The sequence below is a fragment of the Protomyctophum parallelum genome (assembly GCF_964188405.1).
Source record: "Protomyctophum parallelum genome assembly, chromosome: 9".
NCBI lineage: Eukaryota > Metazoa > Chordata > Actinopteri > Myctophiformes > Myctophidae > Protomyctophum > Protomyctophum parallelum.
The window spans coordinates 27,448,394-27,468,766 of NC_139706.1; the positions used below are offsets into that span (position 1 = coordinate 27,448,394).

At 41.0% G+C, this 20,373-nt stretch overlaps 1 protein-coding gene across 1 annotated transcript in view; it reads left to right on the forward strand.

Annotated features, from left to right (window-relative positions):
- Nucleotides 1–2,407: 2,407 nt before the first annotated feature.
- chrna10a (cholinergic receptor, nicotinic, alpha 10a) overlaps nucleotides 2,408–20,373 on the forward strand; it is a gene marked incomplete at both ends in the record, with an annotated part of 108,587 nt that continues 90,621 nt past the window's right edge. The window contains one exon of the mRNA XM_083772822.1: nucleotides 2,408–2,453. Within this exon, the coding sequence (XP_083628948.1) occupies nucleotides 2,408–2,453 (46 nt within the window). The remainder of the gene's footprint in view (nucleotides 2,454–20,373) is intronic.

Genomic DNA, 20,373 nt, shown 5'->3' on the forward strand with positions numbered 1-20,373 from the left:
AGAGAGAGAGAGAGAGAGAGAGAGAGAGAGAGAGAGAGAGAGAGAGGGGGGCACATACTGTAGGGACAGGGAAGTTTCATGTCTGTGATAAAATACACATCTAATCCCAAGGACCAGTGGCACATTGCACTGTATTGATTGGCCATGATTGATTCTGTGGGGGAATCGTCACAGATCAATTTTGTATTAAGAATTGATGTTCTGGTGTGGTATCAAGCACCAGGGATAGAGAACCCCATCTATTACCTGTGATAATGGAAGTTTACCATTAACTAACGTGGTAACTGTATGCCACAGGAGTCTTTGTATATTATTTGCTTGGCAGGTGTTCAGGACCCCAACCACGTCCGGGGTCAAGAGGTGACAGCAGTTAGAAAAGATTAATGAAATGGGTTGGAAACTGAGTGAAATAATCATTAAAATGAGAATGGGCCCATCAAGGACAGCAATTAGCATCAGCTGATCAGTGTTGAGGCATTTTTCTCCTACTACATTCAATTAAATAAAATTACACTTTGCATGTTTCATTAAAATATTCTTTACAAAGAAAATATTCACGCATCCACTTCGTTCAGATGCAGGAGCATGCAGCATTGGATGGTGACAAATAAAGCAATCATGAACAAACATTCATGAACAAAATTCCCACATTCTGCTCTTGTGCAGCAGCACCACCACTGGGTGGTGGTGTAATAATATTTATCTGTGGAACAGAGTAAACAAATATGTGATGCCTCAACTCCTACAATTCCAAATGCTTATCAGGGTGGGGGGGGGGGTCCCCAGTTCAAATAGGATTATTTAAAAGGATGAGAACCACTGCTTTACACAGTAATAAAGCCAATGGGTCAATTTCGGACAACTTTCTGAGCACGTCTATTCATAATGTGCAAGGCTGAACTGTAGTGATCCCTTTTTAATAGCTTAATAAATATGTCAATGCAAGAAATTGAGTGGAAATATTTAGGTACATAGTAAAATCCTCAGCGTTATTTTATCCATTTTTAATTGTAACTCAAGAGTGTGTACACATGTAACCAAAATAACCCTTACAGGTCCATCTGTGTGCATTTGCACACACTTAAATCAACACTCAAGATTGTATAGTGTATTGTAGGTCCAAGGTCACACTTTCATCCTTGCCCATGAGGTCTGGTACTAATGCTGATGGAATGACACCTCATTGAAGACAGGCCAGGGAGGGCTGGGCCAGAAGAACTGTGTCTTATGTGGACCCTCGTCTCCAGATGGGCCGAGGCTGATTTAGTGAAGAGTGTAGAGGTCTTTATAATGACTGAGTGCTTTAGGCAGACAGACACATCTCCATACCCGGCCATTTGGACTGGAATAGCTGAAGGGTGCAGCAGTGAGGTCCTGTCCATTTGGAGGAATGACAGCACAATCAGAGATGTGTTAATCACATCTGGTGGTGTCATTAATCAGAGGAAGCACTACTGCTAACTGTTATGTCTCTTTCCACCAGAATGCATTTCCATTTATGCTTTGGATACCCTCCAGTGACAAAACAGAACCCTTTCACTGATGAATAATGCTAACGAGTGTCAAAAAAGTTTTGAGGTTAAACTCACATTTTTAGAGGTTGATTTGCCAACGTTTCTCAGATTATCTTCATACAATGTCGTTATTTAATTGGTGAGGTTGTATTTACATTGACTATGCTTACTGTTAATCCATAATAAAGCCAAACAAAAGAGTAGAGCAGAAACATTAACCCGACCGTGTGGTTCAAATCTTTGTCAATGCTAAACCCCTTATCCCTAAACAATTTGGCCTTTTTTTTTCTTTTTTTTTTAAACTATTTTCAAAATGATTTTTTAATAGTTCAAATAGCTGATCTAAAAGCTCACAACATGTTGATGTAGATCGGATAGTTGAACAATTTTAATATTATTTTTCAAAATAGTAAAAAAAGGCAAAGAAGTTTAGGGATAAGCAGCTGTTGTAGCTTTTTCAGAAGCTACAAACGTCAGATGCATCTTTGCAGCTTCATGTCGCTGGCTTCCATTGACAATGAATGGTAGACTGTATCTTTGTATCTGCCCATGTGAACGCAGCAAGAGAGAGAGAGACAGAGAGAGAGTGGCTCACTGGCCCACTGTTATCATAAAGGTAAAATATTTGCACACCACTACAGAGGCTTGAGTTGCTCCAACGAACACAACTGGCATCGATTGTGTTTACATGTGGGAAGCCAGCAGGGGATTGTGTCCTTGCACTATAGTGACTCCTATACCGGTTGGTCTCCCAAAGCCACTATGCTGGCAGGACTGTTATAGCGTCAGGGACCACAGTACAGTACACATGTGGGGAAATTGGCAATGACTAAATTGGGGAGAAAGATGAAAGCAAAAATATTTGCTCAGAGACAAAACAAAATGGTGTGTGCATGTGTGTGTGTGTGTGTGTGTGTGTGTGTGTGTGTGTGTGTGTGTGTGTGTGTGTGTGTGTGCAAGGGTGGGGGCGTTTCTTGAGTCAGGTGTAAGAGAGGAGATCCAAGGAAAAGTGGTTGGGAGCAATTGGACTGTATTTTAGCAACTGAACAAATACGTGGAACGGAAATGGAGGCTGTGATAAAGCAGAGCAAACACAGATCTTATACGGACATACCATATATAGAAATAATCTAATGGCTCTGTTCATATCCACTTTGACTCCAAGTTTAGCTAAGGTCACAAAATCTGATTTGATATGAAATGCTCAAGGCCACAGTAAAAACAGTACAGGCTTGTTGTAATATATTTTTCTAATAAACAAAGGATATTTCTATACTAAACTATCCACTGAATAATTCTGTCTTTGAACATCATCTGCTGTTGCTGGGGGACAGTGAGACTTTTGGGAACTTCAACCATCACATATTATCCCCTTTGCAATGTGCTGTTTATTGTCAAATTACTTTCTGGCCAAGTACTAATGGCAGCCCTTTCCATTGCCACTTAATCCCTACCACACAGCTGTTCCACAAAGATTAATTCACAGCAATAGAAAATAGCACAACAAATACATAAATATAGGTTTGATCAACAACAAAAGAGGCTGACTCTATGGCTAAACCAATGTAAATCCACTTGTTCCATGAACCCTGATACTACAGAGTTGTTAGTTTCACAGTGTTGAGGACATGCATCATTTTTAGAGGGCCAAAACGTATTCCTCTCCCAAAGAATGGATCTGTGATGACATGTTAGTCGGGCCTTCACATACATGTATTTGGTTGGAGTAAACACTGCATATTCAATTCAACATCACTGCTGATAGATCACTAGCTGTCCTAAAACAGAAACGTGGCCTGAATCTCTATAAGGGCTACTCCCCTGACACACATAAGACATTTTGTTGTATAAAGGTTTGTTTTATGTTGAAAATAAAATAAAATACATAATAAAATAATACTAGTAACCAGTAAGACGCCCTGAGAGCGAGAGGTGACAGTCACGCTGAAACGACAGAGCTTCTTAATGCGGCACAGTTGAGAAGCAGGAGTTAAACTATTAATCTGGTGCCAGTGAGGTCAGATATAGAGTTGCTGGCCGGCTCCATATATGCAGATCCAGTATGTCAAACCATGTTTGGCTATCCAGGGTTTGATAAGGTTTGTTTTAAAAATGCCATTGACAATGAAGGGAAAATGTACGTCATCTTGTCGTTAACACAACAATTAAATGCCATTAACAATAAAGATAATTTAATATTTGTGTTGGCACCGTTTGTTTCACATCACCATTACATCACCTAATCAACATGAGTTAGACTTTAATGTATTAGCGCCCCTCACTTCACACGGGCATGGCTGGGTCTCTCAACTCACAGCTCTCACACTTCATTACTGTGAGGGAATCCTTGAGGTGGTTTCTTAAATGGATTTATTTTAATTACACTCAACAGTGCAATAATAATAATATTAATAATACCACTAATCGAGACCTTTAATAATTACTGAAAACTAATTGACTAATCTCATCTTCATTTGCACTTTGTGCAAGTCCAGCAGAGACGGAACTCTGCTGGACTTAATAACCTATAAAGTAAGGTGTACAACTTCCCATATTCCCTTGAAGATACAGTACAGGGCCCTATTTAGATGATCTATGGCACAAGGTCTAAATGGTCTAAAAAGTGCCTTGGGGGCCTGTCCAACTCTCCAGTTTAACACGTTAGTTACATGGCACATATTCTGGTCGCAAAGTAAGGAGCAAGGTGAAAAGGGGTTGTATTTAGTCTCTGAATTAGTCATGGGTGTGTTTTGGGAATAACATTAATTAGACCAATCACAGGGTGCCTATTTTGGACATGTCATATGTAGGCCAAACTCTGTAAAGATAGTCTTAATTAAGCAGGTGCCATGCAGGGAAATAGCAGATCTACAAGTACAAGCTCACAATGTTTTGAGTTTGTATTTTCACTATGCAACACCATTGTACAACTAATTATAATGGCATGAGGCATATGGGATTCGGGAAATTGCATGAGAAGCAAACAGTTTTCTACTGAGGAAACGTATCTGCTCATGTATGAAGTGAAAGCAGAAATAATGCGATATAATGATGTCAGAAGATGCGGGAAACAACAGTTCACCATTCACCAAAATCATCAAATGGAAACAAGAGCTGGACCACCCTCAGTGGCCATGCTGCTTCTGGCATATTTTGGGAGACATCTGTGACTGTGATATAAACTTAATTATCACATGCATTCTCTTTACTGAAACCACCTACTGTATTGAAGCATATGACTGGGGGATGTGCCAAAGCCTCGAAACAGCACTGATGACAGTGTTATACTGGTTGTAACTTTTGTTATTGCATTTCATATAAACTAAACTAAAGATCTGTTACAGCTGATAAGGAGAAATTGGAGCTGGATTGGTTGGTCACACATTAAGAAAAAGCTAAACGGCAATATACCAAACATTGACATGGAACCCACAAGGAAAACAGAAGGGACTGATGTGGAAACAGTTGGAGAGGGTGGCGCAAAACAGACGAGGGTGGAAACGATTCATCAATGGCTATATGTTCCGAATGGAATATAAAGGCCTAAGTAAGAAGTAAGTAAATATATTACTGTATATTGCACAAAGAAAAAGAAAATCAGAAGGGTATATATGGATTCACAAAAATCAGGTATGTGTAAGTTATTTGAATGTTATATTTATATCAGCAATAATAATAATAATAACTAGAACCTGAGCCTGATCTCCAGAGGGAGGGCATTCCAGAGAGTTGGGGCTCTGAAGGCAAACGTCTGATCAACCGTTCGTTTTTAACTTGGAGGTTGTCTGAGGACATCAAGGTGCACTGTGGGACATGGCTCCAGTAGGTCAGAGATGTAGGATGGGGCCAGACCAGAGATGGCCTTAAAAGGTATTAATACAAATTTAAAATCAATTCTAAAAGTGATTGGAAGCCAATGCAGGATTGGTGAGATGTCGTATTTTCTTGAACCGGTCAGAACTTGAGCTGCCTTTTGGTGCGTTACCCGTTCAAAATATATCAAATAAATAACGGTAGTGGGTCGCACACAGCACACACCAAGACTTCAGTTGGACTTCGTTTAGACCATGTCTGAGCTGGTCCAATGTCCAATCACTTTCTGACATACACTGTCTGTCTGTACTGTCTGGTACACTGGTACTTGCACAACGGTCACTGGGTGTGGATAGGGTCCATACCATTAGTGCTGTTCTGGAATACACCCTTGAATACACGTATGTATGCATGTGCAGCTGATTGTGCACATTATGTACAGTATAGAGTACATAGAGATATAGAGAGAGACTGTAAAGGACAGTCATAATTGTGATTTCTTGTTTTTTGTTGAAGTTGTGTGACTGATTAATTACATTATATTGGCATCATTAATTATCCTCATGCTGTTATTTGAACTTCAATGCCCACAGTGAATTTTGTTGATAAATGACAAGACCATATGTTGTTTGTTCACATACCACCCCTGAACAACGGTAATTAATCAAACAAGGCTGAAAAAGCCATGGCTGACAAATTATTGTAACATAAGGTCAGGTAAGAAAATCAACTGAAAACAAAATTAGATACAAAGTATACTTCAACAGTCATTCAAAGAAACAGCTCCAAATTCAATAATTATGAGAAAAGGCATTATCCAGCATTCCACTCACAACTGCATGGACACATGCAACAAACATTAATTATCCTAATGAGCTTGACATTTTATATGAAGATCCATTACTTATTGTCATTAAAGGTCATTTTTGCAATTAAAGGTCTGTCACAGTTTAAATTGCAATTAAATGACTGACAGTTTATAACCTCAATTTAAAACATTACATTAGTAAATGATTATGCAAAGTGTAGAAAGAATGTGTTTTAAGTCACAATCACAAAGGCACTGATCTGTGAACTGCTACCATAGTGTACTGTATATAAAAATAATGATTAAAACAATATATTTTAAAAAACCTACATAGGATTGCCTCTAAATGCATTGCAAACTTGCGATTCAAACTGTTTTCAAGCTTCCAATGTTCAGCACATTTTATTTTCTAAATAGTGAATCCACAAATATTTGTTCTAATTAATTAGCCAATATATCAATCCAGGCTCTTCGCACAGTCCAGCACTTACGGTAATAGTAATCATGCTAAGTTACATCTCAAGAACCAATCACGTTGGCCTTGTTTGGGTAAAACCAAGGCTATGATAGAAGAATAAGGTAGAGACGTACCACGGGTCAGTCAGGTGCCATTGACACGCATGGGATGCAAAACTACATATAGGAAGTTCAGTGACATTGCAGTCAATGAGAGCTTGTGGAGGATTTGTGAACCGCAAACTCGGACTAAAGTGGCGAGTGGGGGAAACCGGTATAAATATACAGAACTGAGTGGACCCCTAGAGGGGGAAGTAAGAAGATGAGGGACAACTAGATGCACGTGAGGGATATTGTGGGATAGAGAGAGAGAGAGAAGTGACTGATCCACACATAACATTAACCCTGTGCTGGTAAGGAAGAGAGAGCAATTGATGGCGAAGGGAGGTAAGCAATCTAGTAGGAAGAGTGACAGCAGGGCAGAAGAGGAGAGGGACAGAGGAACTGCCAGCAACACTTTGGATGGATAGGAGAAATGCAGGCTGACAGGTGAACCCAAGAGGATTGACTGGCCTGCATCCAGCTGTCAGTGATAACCCATCTGGTACCAGCAGAGCCTCCAGTACATATCAAATAGTGGGAGGACAGAAGAAGCCCTATGCCTGTACAGATGTGGCAAAGCCACACACTAAGCTGTTTTAATAAACAACGTTTAATGATAATTCAGGACACGGGACTGATTATCATCTCACACGTAGTGAGTGACAATGGAGTTGTTGCACTCTCTTGACTCAAACGAGATACTCGTTGTCAAGATGATGAAGAACTATACGTGCTGATTAACACCAGCATTCGGTAGCAATTAGTCTCTCGAGACAGACTGTTGACTCAAAAGAGGAAAAGAGGTCACTGTTTTCTCTTTGTTTTGCAGATGGGTTCCCAGATTGGATACCAATAAACCAGTAGTAGACTGTATTAATATGGCACAAGGCCACAGGTCCTGTGATCATTACGCAATTAAAGGCAAGGCATTTTTTTGTTTCATACACAAAGGCAATTCATTCAAGTGCTTTACATAAAGTATAAAGGGCATTAAAAAGACAAGAATTACATTTAAAAGCATGACATACAACTTATTAAAAACTAATAAATTCTTCAATATCAAATAATGATTTTAGTGCCAAGACAAATGCACTTTTGAACTCCACTACTAGATTTAGACATTACTACAGTAGTCTCCCTGTGCAGCATCTAATCCCTGTGTTGTCGACTGTTGACTTGACCATTATTTGTTTGTGCAAGTAGAACAAAATCATGTAACAAGCTGATTTTGTTCATAAAGCTATTTAGCCTCATATGCTTGGCAGCTCTTGGCTGAGTATGCACCTGTGTCCTGCTGACTCTCCAGTTAGGCTGCATATGCAAAGCATTTGTTGCAATGTTTAGGATATCACTTGTCGATCAAACCTACACAGCACATTTGGGCAGACTTTCAGACATCAAAAAATAATTCACAAACATAAAAACAAACAAGTGACACCCTATATTTACCACTGAATGAATTGACTCATCATTCTAGAAGACAGACCACTCCGAGACCTTGAAAGCCATCCTCCACCAGGTTGTGCTCACATAACTTGCAGACGAAGATGAAACAAACAGAGAGCTTGTTCCCCTACAGCAGGGTTCCCCAATTAGCGGCCCGCGGGCCATCTGCGGCCCGTGGAGCGCCCCCTTGTGGCCCACGGAAGAATTAAAAAGAAAATTTAAAAATATATTATTATTTATTTTGTTCTTTTGGGGGGGGGGTCCCAGATATAAATGGCATTACATTGGGGTCAGTAGCCTCTGCATGTCAAACTGGGGGTCCTTTTCAAATGGGGTCTTGCCCTGAACATTAATTTCAGGGCAAGACCTCGACCTCGCACATGCCGACTCGGCCCCCAGCCTGGTACCGTAGTCAAAATATGGCCCTTGAGGAAAATTAATTGCGGAACCCTGCCCTACAGTATAACAAAGCTTCTCAAAGTGCAGTCCGGGGACCCACACTGAGACTTGAACATGTATCATCTTGCCTTGACAAAAGGCCAGAGCACAGCTTCATAATGTGCCGAATATTCTGTTTTCAAGGTTATGAATGAGACACGTCATGTGACCGTCCTATCCCTACTTTAGTTTCTCAAAACTAGCAGAGTGACAATTCAACATTTCTTTCAAGAGGTGACTTTGAGTTGAGCTTGCACTTTCTGGGAGAATCCATTTAATACAGGCATAGAGGCATATAGCATTAACAAGTCAGAGGAGCTTTGCATCAGCTTATCATTGAACAGTGAAGTTGGAATAGTGAAACACAATGACTAGTGCTGAATGTTTCTGCACGCTCGGCATCATGGGAGTTCAGGTTCTCAGTACTGCTGCACCAAAACTCAGGAACTTACTCCTAACCTTCATTTAGGACAGACTCAAAGGCCACCTGCAATGCTAAACTCGAAAACCATCTTCTGAGAATGGATTTCAGCAGTATTGCACCATTACCCCATGCTAATGATACGAAACTCCTTTTTTTATGGCAGCATTTATCTTTTTTGTCCGTTGCTCCTGTACGCCTTTTTAGATATTTTTTCCTTGGCAGTGCTGTGATTCTTGTGATCAATAACAATGGAGTGAAGACCTGTATCTAATTTCCAAACATAAGAATAGTCTAAGCCATGACTGGTTGTAAGACCAGTCCATAACTACAGTAAGAGACTAGGAATTTATTAGGAATTTGTTCGATTTTTATTGCGGAATTTCTAATTACAGACACTGCACAAATTGCATCTACTGTACATTTGTGAAAAGAGAATAATTGACAGACAATGTACTGTAGGCATGCAGGTTCTCCACATAGCAGAGACAAAGGGTTAATAGTTTATCAGACACCAGCTGGGAGACTTGCCCTCTTGGTCAGTAACCCATCCTTCGAAAAGACGACAGTTGGAGAAGTAATTAGCTAATTAATGAGCAATGGAAATTGATGCATCTCTAGGTATTTATACACATTAGACAGTCTAAGGTGAAAAAAAAACATATTAAACATACTGCTACTTCAGGACTTCACTTAGTGATTGATAGAGGTGTGTGTGTGTGTGTGTGTGTGTGTGTGTGTGTGTGTGTGTGTGTGCGTGCGTGCGTGCGTGCGTGCGTGCGTGCGTATGTTGATCTAAACCCCCATGCCAAAGCGCCAGCACTCGTCCAGCAGTCTGCCATCACCCAGGCGGATGCGTGCACGCCCTCAGGGTGTCTTACTGGTATGTACTGTATATGTATTCTCAAGGATTGTCACAAAATGTGTGCTTGAAAGACAAGGTTAGTGCAGTGCAGGCATGGTCTTCACACTATGGCATAAACAGCTATAATAGGAAGTTAGGAACCGTGTGCATCTCCCAATCCATCTGGCTCCCCCAGACACATTGAAATCACAGCGGAAGCCCAAAGTTAAAGTACATTATGTGAATGTGTGAATAAGGACCATAGAAAAGCGCTATAAATATGCAATCCATTATTATGAATTTATTATTATTATTATAGTGAAATAGAAACCCCCATGTTGATTTAGAGACTTTGGGCTGCTCTGGCTGTTGAAGGGCCAAGGGAATATGCTTGAAATAGTAAACATGGTCCTTTTACATAAAGGAATGTGCTACGAATCAAATTTGAATGAATCAGTGTTAACTACCAGTAGTCTGAATTATAATTATGAAATTGTGGGTTAATCATATTCTTAAGCAAAAGTACACAAAAATCCGAGGTACTGAATATTGTGATTATATCACGGCTACAGGTGCCGCTCGCACAATGTGGAGCCCGTATTTTATAACCAGATTCACCTAGAGTTTTGCACGTTACGAGCAAATATTGACCAATCAGAACTGGGAGCCCAGCTAAGTAACTCTACTGAAGGACGAGGATTTTCAATGGAGTCCAGTGAGGTGACTCATGACTATGTACGACAAACTGTTAAAAGGTTATGGCAAATGATAGAAACTATAACATATTGACAGAATTATCAGAAAGGGGGGAGTCGCTAAGTTTCACCAATGAAGGACAAGGACTCTGAACCAAGTCCAATGACACCACCCACGAGTCTGTATGACAATCTGTTGAAATGTTATTGTGACCACATCACCCCCATATTAGCTACTCTCCATTGGTTACCTGTTAGTTTCAGAATTGATTTTAAATTTTTACTCGTGACTTTTAAAGCCCTGAATGGCCAGGCTCCTAGCTATGTCTCCGACATGCTGAAACCCTATAAACCTGTGCGCCCACTAAGGTCCTCAGACAAGGCCCTCCTGGATACCCCTACAGCTCAGCTTGTCACTAAGGCCGTTAGGGCCTTTGCAACCAGGGCCCCCATGCTCTGGAATGCCCTACCTACTGACCTAAGATGTGCAAAATCAATATCCACATTTAAAACTCTCCTGAAAACCCACCTTTATGTTAAAGCCTTTTCCTAACTGTCCTTATTGTAAATGTATTATATGTTCTGTATTTTTATGCCTGCTATTGCATGGATTGATCTTTTATTGTTCTCTTTTGATGTAAAGCACTTTGTGACTTTGTCTAGAAATGTGCTATATAAATAAATTCATTATCATCATCATTATATATGGTGGCGTGACGGACTGACGCACTACTGTGCAGCGCTCGGGCCCTAATGATGTGGGTTTATTGCACTCCCCAGAGCATAGAATCACTTGCAGAACCCTTGGATTCTTTGGACTGTCACTGTATGACCATTTCTTGCAATAAATGGAGTGTGAGTAAAATAACATACCAGCCAGGCTCCTTATCTTATTATCAAGTATTTCAAAGTTGGTAACGGCCAAGCTACACCAGGCAATTTTGCGCGCGTGCGTATGCGTTTACTGCGCGCGTACAGTGCGTTTGGATAGGACCAATATATGTCAATGATACCAGCTACACCAGACGCACGGATAACGCGGGCCATCCTACGCGTGCTCTAAAAATAGGATCGGTTCTAATCTTTTTACGTGCGTATGCCCCCATGCGCACGTATCTATATATCCTCCCGGAAGGTCCCGCACAAATCTGCCGCACGTCTGACAGATGGATGTAGCCAGGGCATTTGGCTTACGCACGCACGGTCCGCGCGTTTAGAGTAAACGCACGAGAAAAGCCTGGTGTAGCTTGGCCGTAAGTTGTAATCTACTGTATATTGCATGCTTACAGTGATCATGCCGCAGTGTTGTTTGCAGCCAGCAGCATGAATCCCGAGATAATAGAAAGGTACGGTAGCTGATGCCACTACTAACTTCTGATGTACAGTAACTTGGCAAAGTTTTGTGTTAGTAACCTACAAACACATGTGTGCATAAGACAGTTTGTTGGCTTTTCGTCTATTTAAAGCCTTTTACATATGAGGATACCAATGAGGGAAATCTAGAACAGTTTGCTTGAAACATACATGTTCAGCACCCATAGGACCTAGCCTAAATAAGCTATAAGCCAGAAGAGCACCTTTACTGTCTTACATCCGATAAGATGTCGGTAAGTGCAATGTGCAGATTAGTAAAGAGTTTTAACACTGCATGCTTTAACAGTCACTTCTCAATGTTCATGTTTACATCTGTACCATTGAGAAGAGTCTCCGGGCAGTCTCTGCTAGGCGAGCCACACTTTATTAGCTGGTACTAGCCAACTAAGTGTGTATAACTACTACTAATTGCATTTAGCAATTTTCACACATTTTACAAAGTGATTGCTAAGCACTACAGCAACATACCGTAGCCAAATGTCCATGGCATTGAGTGTTGTGTGCACGGCATGCATTACCTGCAGAAACACTGACATAATTATTCGGGATATTTGAATCATATAAACATAAGGTAAAGGGTGAGCAGTAACTATATAAGCAGTGATGTAAATAGGTTGTGAATGTAATGGGTCCCGGGATGCAGGGATGGTCTTTTAGATGAGTCCCAGGGGCATTTTACTTCAACGACGTTAGGAGTCATATTTTGCCATTTTTTACAAATTGCAGCATTTAACTCCCATTTCATTTTATATGGTTATGGTTATATTCATGTAGAAAAGAGAAGAAGAAATTATTATTATAACTAAAGCTAGCAAAATACTTCCGAATTTTTATCTCTACACTCATTTTGACATCATTGTGGGTGGGATCCCATCATAAGATGGTCTCTAGTTATTTTCTTTTCTGTTGGATCCTGTAACAAATTAAATTGCGGTTAGTTAAGTTATTTCACTGCTGGACTGACCAAAGTTTAACAGCACTCAGGCTGACGGGCCAGGTTGCAGGTAGGCTCCACTGGTTTGCATGAGTCTGCTGCCTTACTTTTAATCTAAGCTGGCATGAGAGCACAATTCTCAACTGGGTGTGCAGTCAATTTGGATAGCTCAGGTCCCCTGAGCAGTTGGGAAACTGTGAAGCCATGCTGCCCTATTGGGCAAAGATGGAACTGCAGACTACATTCCTGTGCACAAATCAAGTAGCGCATTCTTTCGGGTGCTTCAAACACCAGTGAGCAACTTCCATTGAAGAAGGAGCAGAGGAGGTGAAGGAGTTTAAATACCTGGGGTCAACTATCTGAAATAATGGTGTGGAGTGTGGAATAGAGGTGAAGAATAGAGTGCAAACTGGGTGAAAGTGTCATGAGTGATTTGTAACAGATTTGTTACAAATCACCAACAGGTGGATTTTTACAAACACACATTTTTGGAACAAAATGCCTCAAATCATCCAATTGCCATCCAATGAGTAAGAAGAAATTGCACCCTTTTCACATTGGCCACCAGGAGGCCACAAACCGACCTGCCCTGGTGGAGACCTGTGCCCCGAGGGGAACTTTATCTAGTTACCACTGCACTGCATGTTGCATGATTATGAGTGCAAACCTAGACAGTGCTGCTACACAGTGGAGATAACACATTGATGTGGCATGCTTACTTCTGGCAATTTTAACGAGCAAAATGCATCTGGTAGTGTATGTATTTTGCATATCCTAGCAATGTGTCAATGTTGGGTGCACAACAATGTGATGTAGACATATGCAGTATAGGTCGAGAGAGGACAGAATAATAGAAGAAAAACATGGATGCACATGGACTACAGTACACACTTTCTTGGCTGCCTAGGATTCTGTCACTTGTCAAATAGCACTGACATCTCATGCATACACAGTATTGTGCACTCTCTCTCTCCCTCCCTCTAGATAGGCAGTGGGGGGGAACAAGGTATGACTGTTTAGTTAAATCTCTGAATCAGTACCACAAATCCTTTGAGCACAACCCAAGGAAATACACAATGGCTGGCGGTTGTTGTAGAGGTAGGTCTCTGAGCTATGTTGAGACAGTGCCGTCTCACGCACACACACGCGCGCACGCCGCACACACACATCGAATGTTGCCCAATAGACGCTCCTAGACTGTAGACTGCATGTGGAATGCACTTCCCATTGCAGTCAGAACTGCAGCATCACTCCCAATCTTCCACCGTAGTCTGAAAACCACCTTTTCAGACTCCATCATGGCCCATAGCACTTACCCTACCCCCTTAGATAGCACTTTTGTAGACTTAGATAGCATTTGATACAGACTTACAGCTTGTTATGTAGACAGCACTATAATTGCATTGTATGTAGTCATAGAACTTCATAGTACATATGTATAGCATAGTATAGTATATATGTATAGTTTCATTATAGATATTCCACTGTTACGTTCTTAGTTTACGCATGTTTCATGATAAATACTTTTTATATATGCGATGTATTGCCATGCTTTTTGTTCTTGCTTAATGTAAATCGCTCTGGATTAAGAGCGTCTGCTAAATGCCTAAATTGTAAATTGTAGACTAGTGCGCTCGGTTATCAAACAATGTTTTCCCCGTCTTTTGATTAATCTCCGCCCTGGGCATCCGACGTAATTAATTAATAAGGCGGAGATCTCCGTCTCCGCTGCTGGCTTTATTGTAATAATATCCATAAGTGGGCCCAGGCCGTGGCGTAACGGTCTGGGCACCGCACTGGTAATCCAGTCGCAGTGTGCCGCGGGTTCGACTCCCGACACGGCCTTTACTGCATGTCATCCCCCCAACTCTCTCCCGTTTCCTGTCAGCCTACTGTCTGTCCCTTCAAAAATCAATAAAAAGGCGTAAGCCGCAATTTTTTTAAATAAAATAATCTAAGAATAATATCCATAAGTGTAAGAGTCATTAAAACACATGCAGGCCTGCTGTAGTACTGTATAGTAGTGTCTATTAAATATGGTTAAATAGCCATTGTAAACATGTGCAAATGTGTACTAGCTAGTCTACACTTTCAATTGCAATCCCACATAAATAAAATGTAGTAAACAAGATGGAAAGAGCGTGCGGTGTGCACACGAATGCACTGCTATTCATAATATTAGAATAGTCAATTCTTACAGTTATAGGGAAGTCATACATCAAAAGGAAATGGCTTGTCTTAGGGTAAATAGTGCCTGCTAATTCTGTTTGAACAACGTTTTTTTGCAGAGTGCTGCAGACAGATCTTATTCACTTTTTGTTATCATAAAAACACGGCAGTAACAGATATCCGTCATGCAAATTCTGCAGACCATTAATTACAATTTATTCATAAGATTTCTCTGGTGGTCTCCTCTGTGACGGTATTGTGTGTGGTAATGCAGAGGACATCCAATGAAAATATTATACTAATTGAGTATAACAGCGTTAATTTCCAAAATGCTATTTATGACCATGGTCCTATAGGTGGTGGAATAAATGCCTAATGTCACAATATTCAAGACATTTTATTCTGGTTTTAGATCCCTCTACATCTTTCTTTTTTTAAAACACACCTGTGTGAAGTGAGGGGCACTCTTATCATCATACGTCATCATACATCATCTCATTCTCAACCAATAGCACATCTCCCACCCAATCACACCATGCGTTCTCGCTTTTGTCTTCAATGTTTGTGTACACACTTTTGTCTTCAATGTTTGTGTACACACTTTTGTCTTCAATGTTTGTGTTTACAGTACACAGACCCTCAAAGCTGGATATAGGAGGGGCTAGCTCCCCTCAAAAATAGGGTAATCTAATAATCTTTTATTAAATGCTGATGTGGTATAATGGTCCATTGTAGTCCTAGATCCTGGTATAGCCTTCCTTTGTAATATGTCTACTTATTACCATGCCCATCTACTAAAACTAAACAATTTGCACAATTTGATGGGCCTTCTCAGTAACCATCTTAGGCAACCCAACCTCTTCTACAGTCGACTCTGCCATATGGTGCCATATGGTGTCCACATAATGTCTCGGTCTCGCAAGGCTAAGTCCAATTCTAAATTCAGTTATTTACAGTTAATATTACATAGGCTACTTAAAATACCAAATAATGACTTTGTGGAAAGCAAAGAACCTGCAGAAAGCATTGGCTGGGTTTCCCAAAGAAATGTTGTGTTGCACGAAGCTTGAACACAGCCCTCTAGGCTGCACACAGAAGCCTGATGTGATATACCATACAGATTGGACAAAATTCTAATTTATTCACAAGTGACCTATAGTACAGCTTTAACTACTAGAAAAGTGCTCCTCAGAGCACAGGTCTTGACCAGGCCAGATAGGTTATGGTGGCCTCCTGCCCTGGTGACGCTTATAATAGGCCAATGTGAAAAGGGTACCATTTCTTCTTACGCCTTTGATGTGAGTGCAGTGTTTGGCCGGAGATTAGACCCATGCCGTCGGCCTGGTGGACAGCAACTACGTCTGCTTGGTGGACGGCAATATACAAAAAAGTATTTTTCAACAAAGACATTTGACAAGAAAGCAGTATTGTTTCAAACAAACCCTTTCTATGTTCATGCTTTTATTCTAATCTAGATCCACATGCATGAATAGCAGCAGTGACTCTCACGGCATACCAAATGCAGTCCCACGAATGGCACTACAGTATAATCAATAGTTTCCCAGGCCACTTGTTAAAAATGCTATTTCCATCACCAAGTTGCTGAGAGGGCCCTTCACAGGAGAGAGCCACATATCATTTTCTCCACACGACTGGCGGAATGAAAAATAGGGGCCCACTGTCACTGACCAATATTGATTATGAGTGAAAATGTGATCATTTTGTATTAATTTGCCCCTCAGAGCCCTGTTCTGTCAGGTTTGCTGGTGGAAATTAATGCTTTCATATCACGCTTAAGAAAAATATGGGCCGTTACTCATTTTGCCCTGCAGACAAAGGAGTATATGCCAATCAGAGAAATGTAATAGCTTTCAGAAAGGAACATGATGATATGAATTAGATTAAAGTCATTATTTAACACCTTTTCCCCCCTCCTTTACGGATATTTATTATTGCTTCTGACACCACTTTAATGAAGCCCTGGACTTGGCATTTAAAATATCAATTTCGATGATTAGAGTTGTCACTGTTAAAAAGAGGGAGGATGTGTGCGAAGAAGGGCTAGTTGAGTTAGCCTGGCTTGGGTCACGATAATGCTGTCAGTGTGGAACGTTTTGTTAATTAGTGACACTGACTGAAACACAGGGACAAAACAAAGTTTACATTTGGTGGAGTTTAGTATTATCCCACTGCTTGCCTGAGCCATAGAATGCTACTGTCCTTTATATGATAACTACACAGTAAAATCCTCAGTGTTAATTTATCAATTTGTAATTCAGAGACTGCACAAATGTAACCAAATGGACCCTGCACTCTCAGAGTTAAATAAAACGTTCATGGTGCACCACTTTCACACTGGAACGGAATAAAAGCACTCTTCCATCACCTCATACAGACATACACATTCATAGTACACTCACCCCTACATATGCATAATACAGTAGCCACATACAGTATAGTAATGCACGCCACAGCAACTTAATTCACTCCTTTGTTTCATTTTGGCATTTTCTTTCCGAAGTACATCATATTGAATGAAAGGAAACAAATGAAAAGAACGACTTTGAATACAGCCATGTCAGCATAACAAGATAAAAGCAGACAGCAAAATAATTTTGGATGCTGTATTACTGGCCCTCACTTTATCCCTGTCTGAGGTCCATAATTACAGCATAGCCTCCAGACACATGCCCAAACCGGGGACCCATTCAGTGCTTATTGAGACAAAAATCATAAATACTGCCTTACAGGAAAATAACCTATGGTATTACCGGTATATATTATTTTGAGAGTGTTTTTCTTTTTTCTGTGTGGGGTCCTTTTCCTATTGTAAATGCAATAAATCTTTGCCAATTCTATTGCACTTTCACACTCCAACTAACGCAGACCCTTGAAGGCATTTTGTCCCCCTCATAGACACTCCCCAGACTAGTGATGGCTACAGCAGCAATATTACACAGAGCCATATTGCACATGCCTTATCTGGCCTCATAAATACTTCCATTCAAAGTAGCAATGCATTAAACATGGGGGGAAAATAGAGAGCCAATATCTTATGTTTGTTTCCAAACCGAATCCATATGAAAGATTTAATATACCTCTTGCGGATGGGGATACTGTACATAGTGGCCATCCATTAAATATAAATGAATGTAGCACAATGATATATCTACTATATGGAGTACTGACAGGCAGTGTCTGTGGGTTCTACGGTAGACACGCAAATGATATGCCTATACTGGACATTTGCAAAGTGTTGTCTCACAATAACCCCAGCAACGATATATATAGTAGGAATAGTTTTAGAGAGCTCCCCTATTCTTCCACCTGTGAAGGCTGGGTGGAATTGAGTTTGAGTATGCGTGGGTGAAGGTGCCAACTCGCACCAGGTATATCAACTGCACAGCCATAATCCTTCTCAGACTTACTGGAGAGCTACTGTAGTTGCCGTGCTGCTCCATACAAATGTGCTGGATTACCCAGAGTTCCTGGCAACGACAAACAGATGTCACAGAACACCACATTGTCGATTTCTCAAGACAGGGGGGAATTGCGCTCCAATCTGTAGCAAATCAGGGGTAGCAAGTGAGACAAGCCTATTGGGGGAAAAGCCGTCGTCTTTTTATACTGTCACGCTCAGTGGAGTGGTGAAAGTCATGTTATCATTAAATACCCTGAACAGACATGTGGCAACAGTGATTTCACTCTTCACGTGTTTTAATTGATACCATCCATCAATTTCAGCTCTTAAATCATGGTCCTGATTTGATATCACACTGCCTGTGTAGTTTTCACCAGACTTAGTCTAGTGCTGCAGGCCTTTGGCTCCAAATGGGTAGTGCCCAGTTAGTCACAGCTCTGAATCAAATCCAAGGCCCTATTGGCCAGGGGGATACGACCTCCATCAAACACTTGCTTACAGACCACCAGCTGCTCTACCAAAAGTAGGGCTCTCTGACAGAGAACTGATCTGTGTGTGCCGCTCATGAGGCAGCGGAGAGATGGGTTAGTCCATCTCACCTTAAGATTGACAGATGGCCCAGGCCGTAGCGTAACGGTCTGGGCACCGGACTGGTGATCCAGTCGCGGTGTGCCGCGGGTTCGACTCCCGGACCCGACACGGCCTTTACCGCATGTCATCCCCCCATCTCTCTCCCGTTTCCTGTCAGCCTACTTTCTATCCCTTAAAAAATCAATAAAAGGCGTAAGCCGCAAAAAAAAAAAAAAAAAAAAAAAAAAAAAGATTGACAGATGCCCTGAGATCTAAACATCTGGGCTTTCAGGTAGTGTCAGGAGTTCACCAAAAGGTGAGTTTTTTATGTTGCTTGTGATTATTATGAGAAAGAATGCTATACATGACAATGAGTTTTTTATGTTGCTTGTGATTATTATGAGAAAGAATGCTATACATGACAATGCTTCTATGCCAAACTGCTTGACTTTGGCCAGAAAATGAAAAGAAATAGAAAAAATAAAAAATAAAGGAGAAACTGACTGTGTTAATCATTTACAGAGAGTTGGCTTTTGAGCCATATAATTTGAGCCATATCATTTCTACACTGATAACAATATCAACAACTCACCAGAATCTCATGAGCCCTTTGCAATCTGTGACGACGAGTGCTGGCCAAGAACGGCAGGAGACATTTGTTCTCTCTCTCTCTCTCTCTCGTTTTTCCCCTTCCCTTGTTTTCATTTGGCTTGGCATGCCATGAAGGAATGGCTAATTAAACAATCAAGCCCATGGAGAAGTCATAATCCCCATCTGTCCTATTGACTTTGTCACAGCATTCATCCTCAACCCCAGTGTAACGTCTCTTGTCTGATGCCAGTCTAAAGAGAGTGGCACTTGTTACACCCCCCCCCCCCCCCCCAACCCACGCCGTCTCGCTCTGTGAGTAGAAAGTATCAGCATCAAAGCAGCAGGAACAAAAGAGAGCTCTGAGGGACCAGACCAAATAATCACTGACCATGCGCTGGAGCTGTGTGGAAATAGTTTGGAATTTCTGTAGTTCAATTGTGTCTCTAAAGATACACAATATCAAAAAGGTTATTTAATTCACACACTGTCAAATTAATTTAACTCTGACAGTAGTGTACGGCGTTTTTTTTAAGTCCAATTTCTACTACAGTATACCACAGTGTTTGTTGTGACGTTGTGAGAGAATACATCTGCTCCGGACTGGCCTGCCTTGCTGGACCTGTGGCAGTTTGCATACCGTCTAAAGTCAAAACAGATCCAGATTGCATATACCGTCCAAAAAGATCCAAACAGATCCTTCTCGTCACATGGATGACAAGAAGCTGAAGGACAAGTATGTGCGTATGTTGTTCATGGACTACAGCTGGACTTTCAACA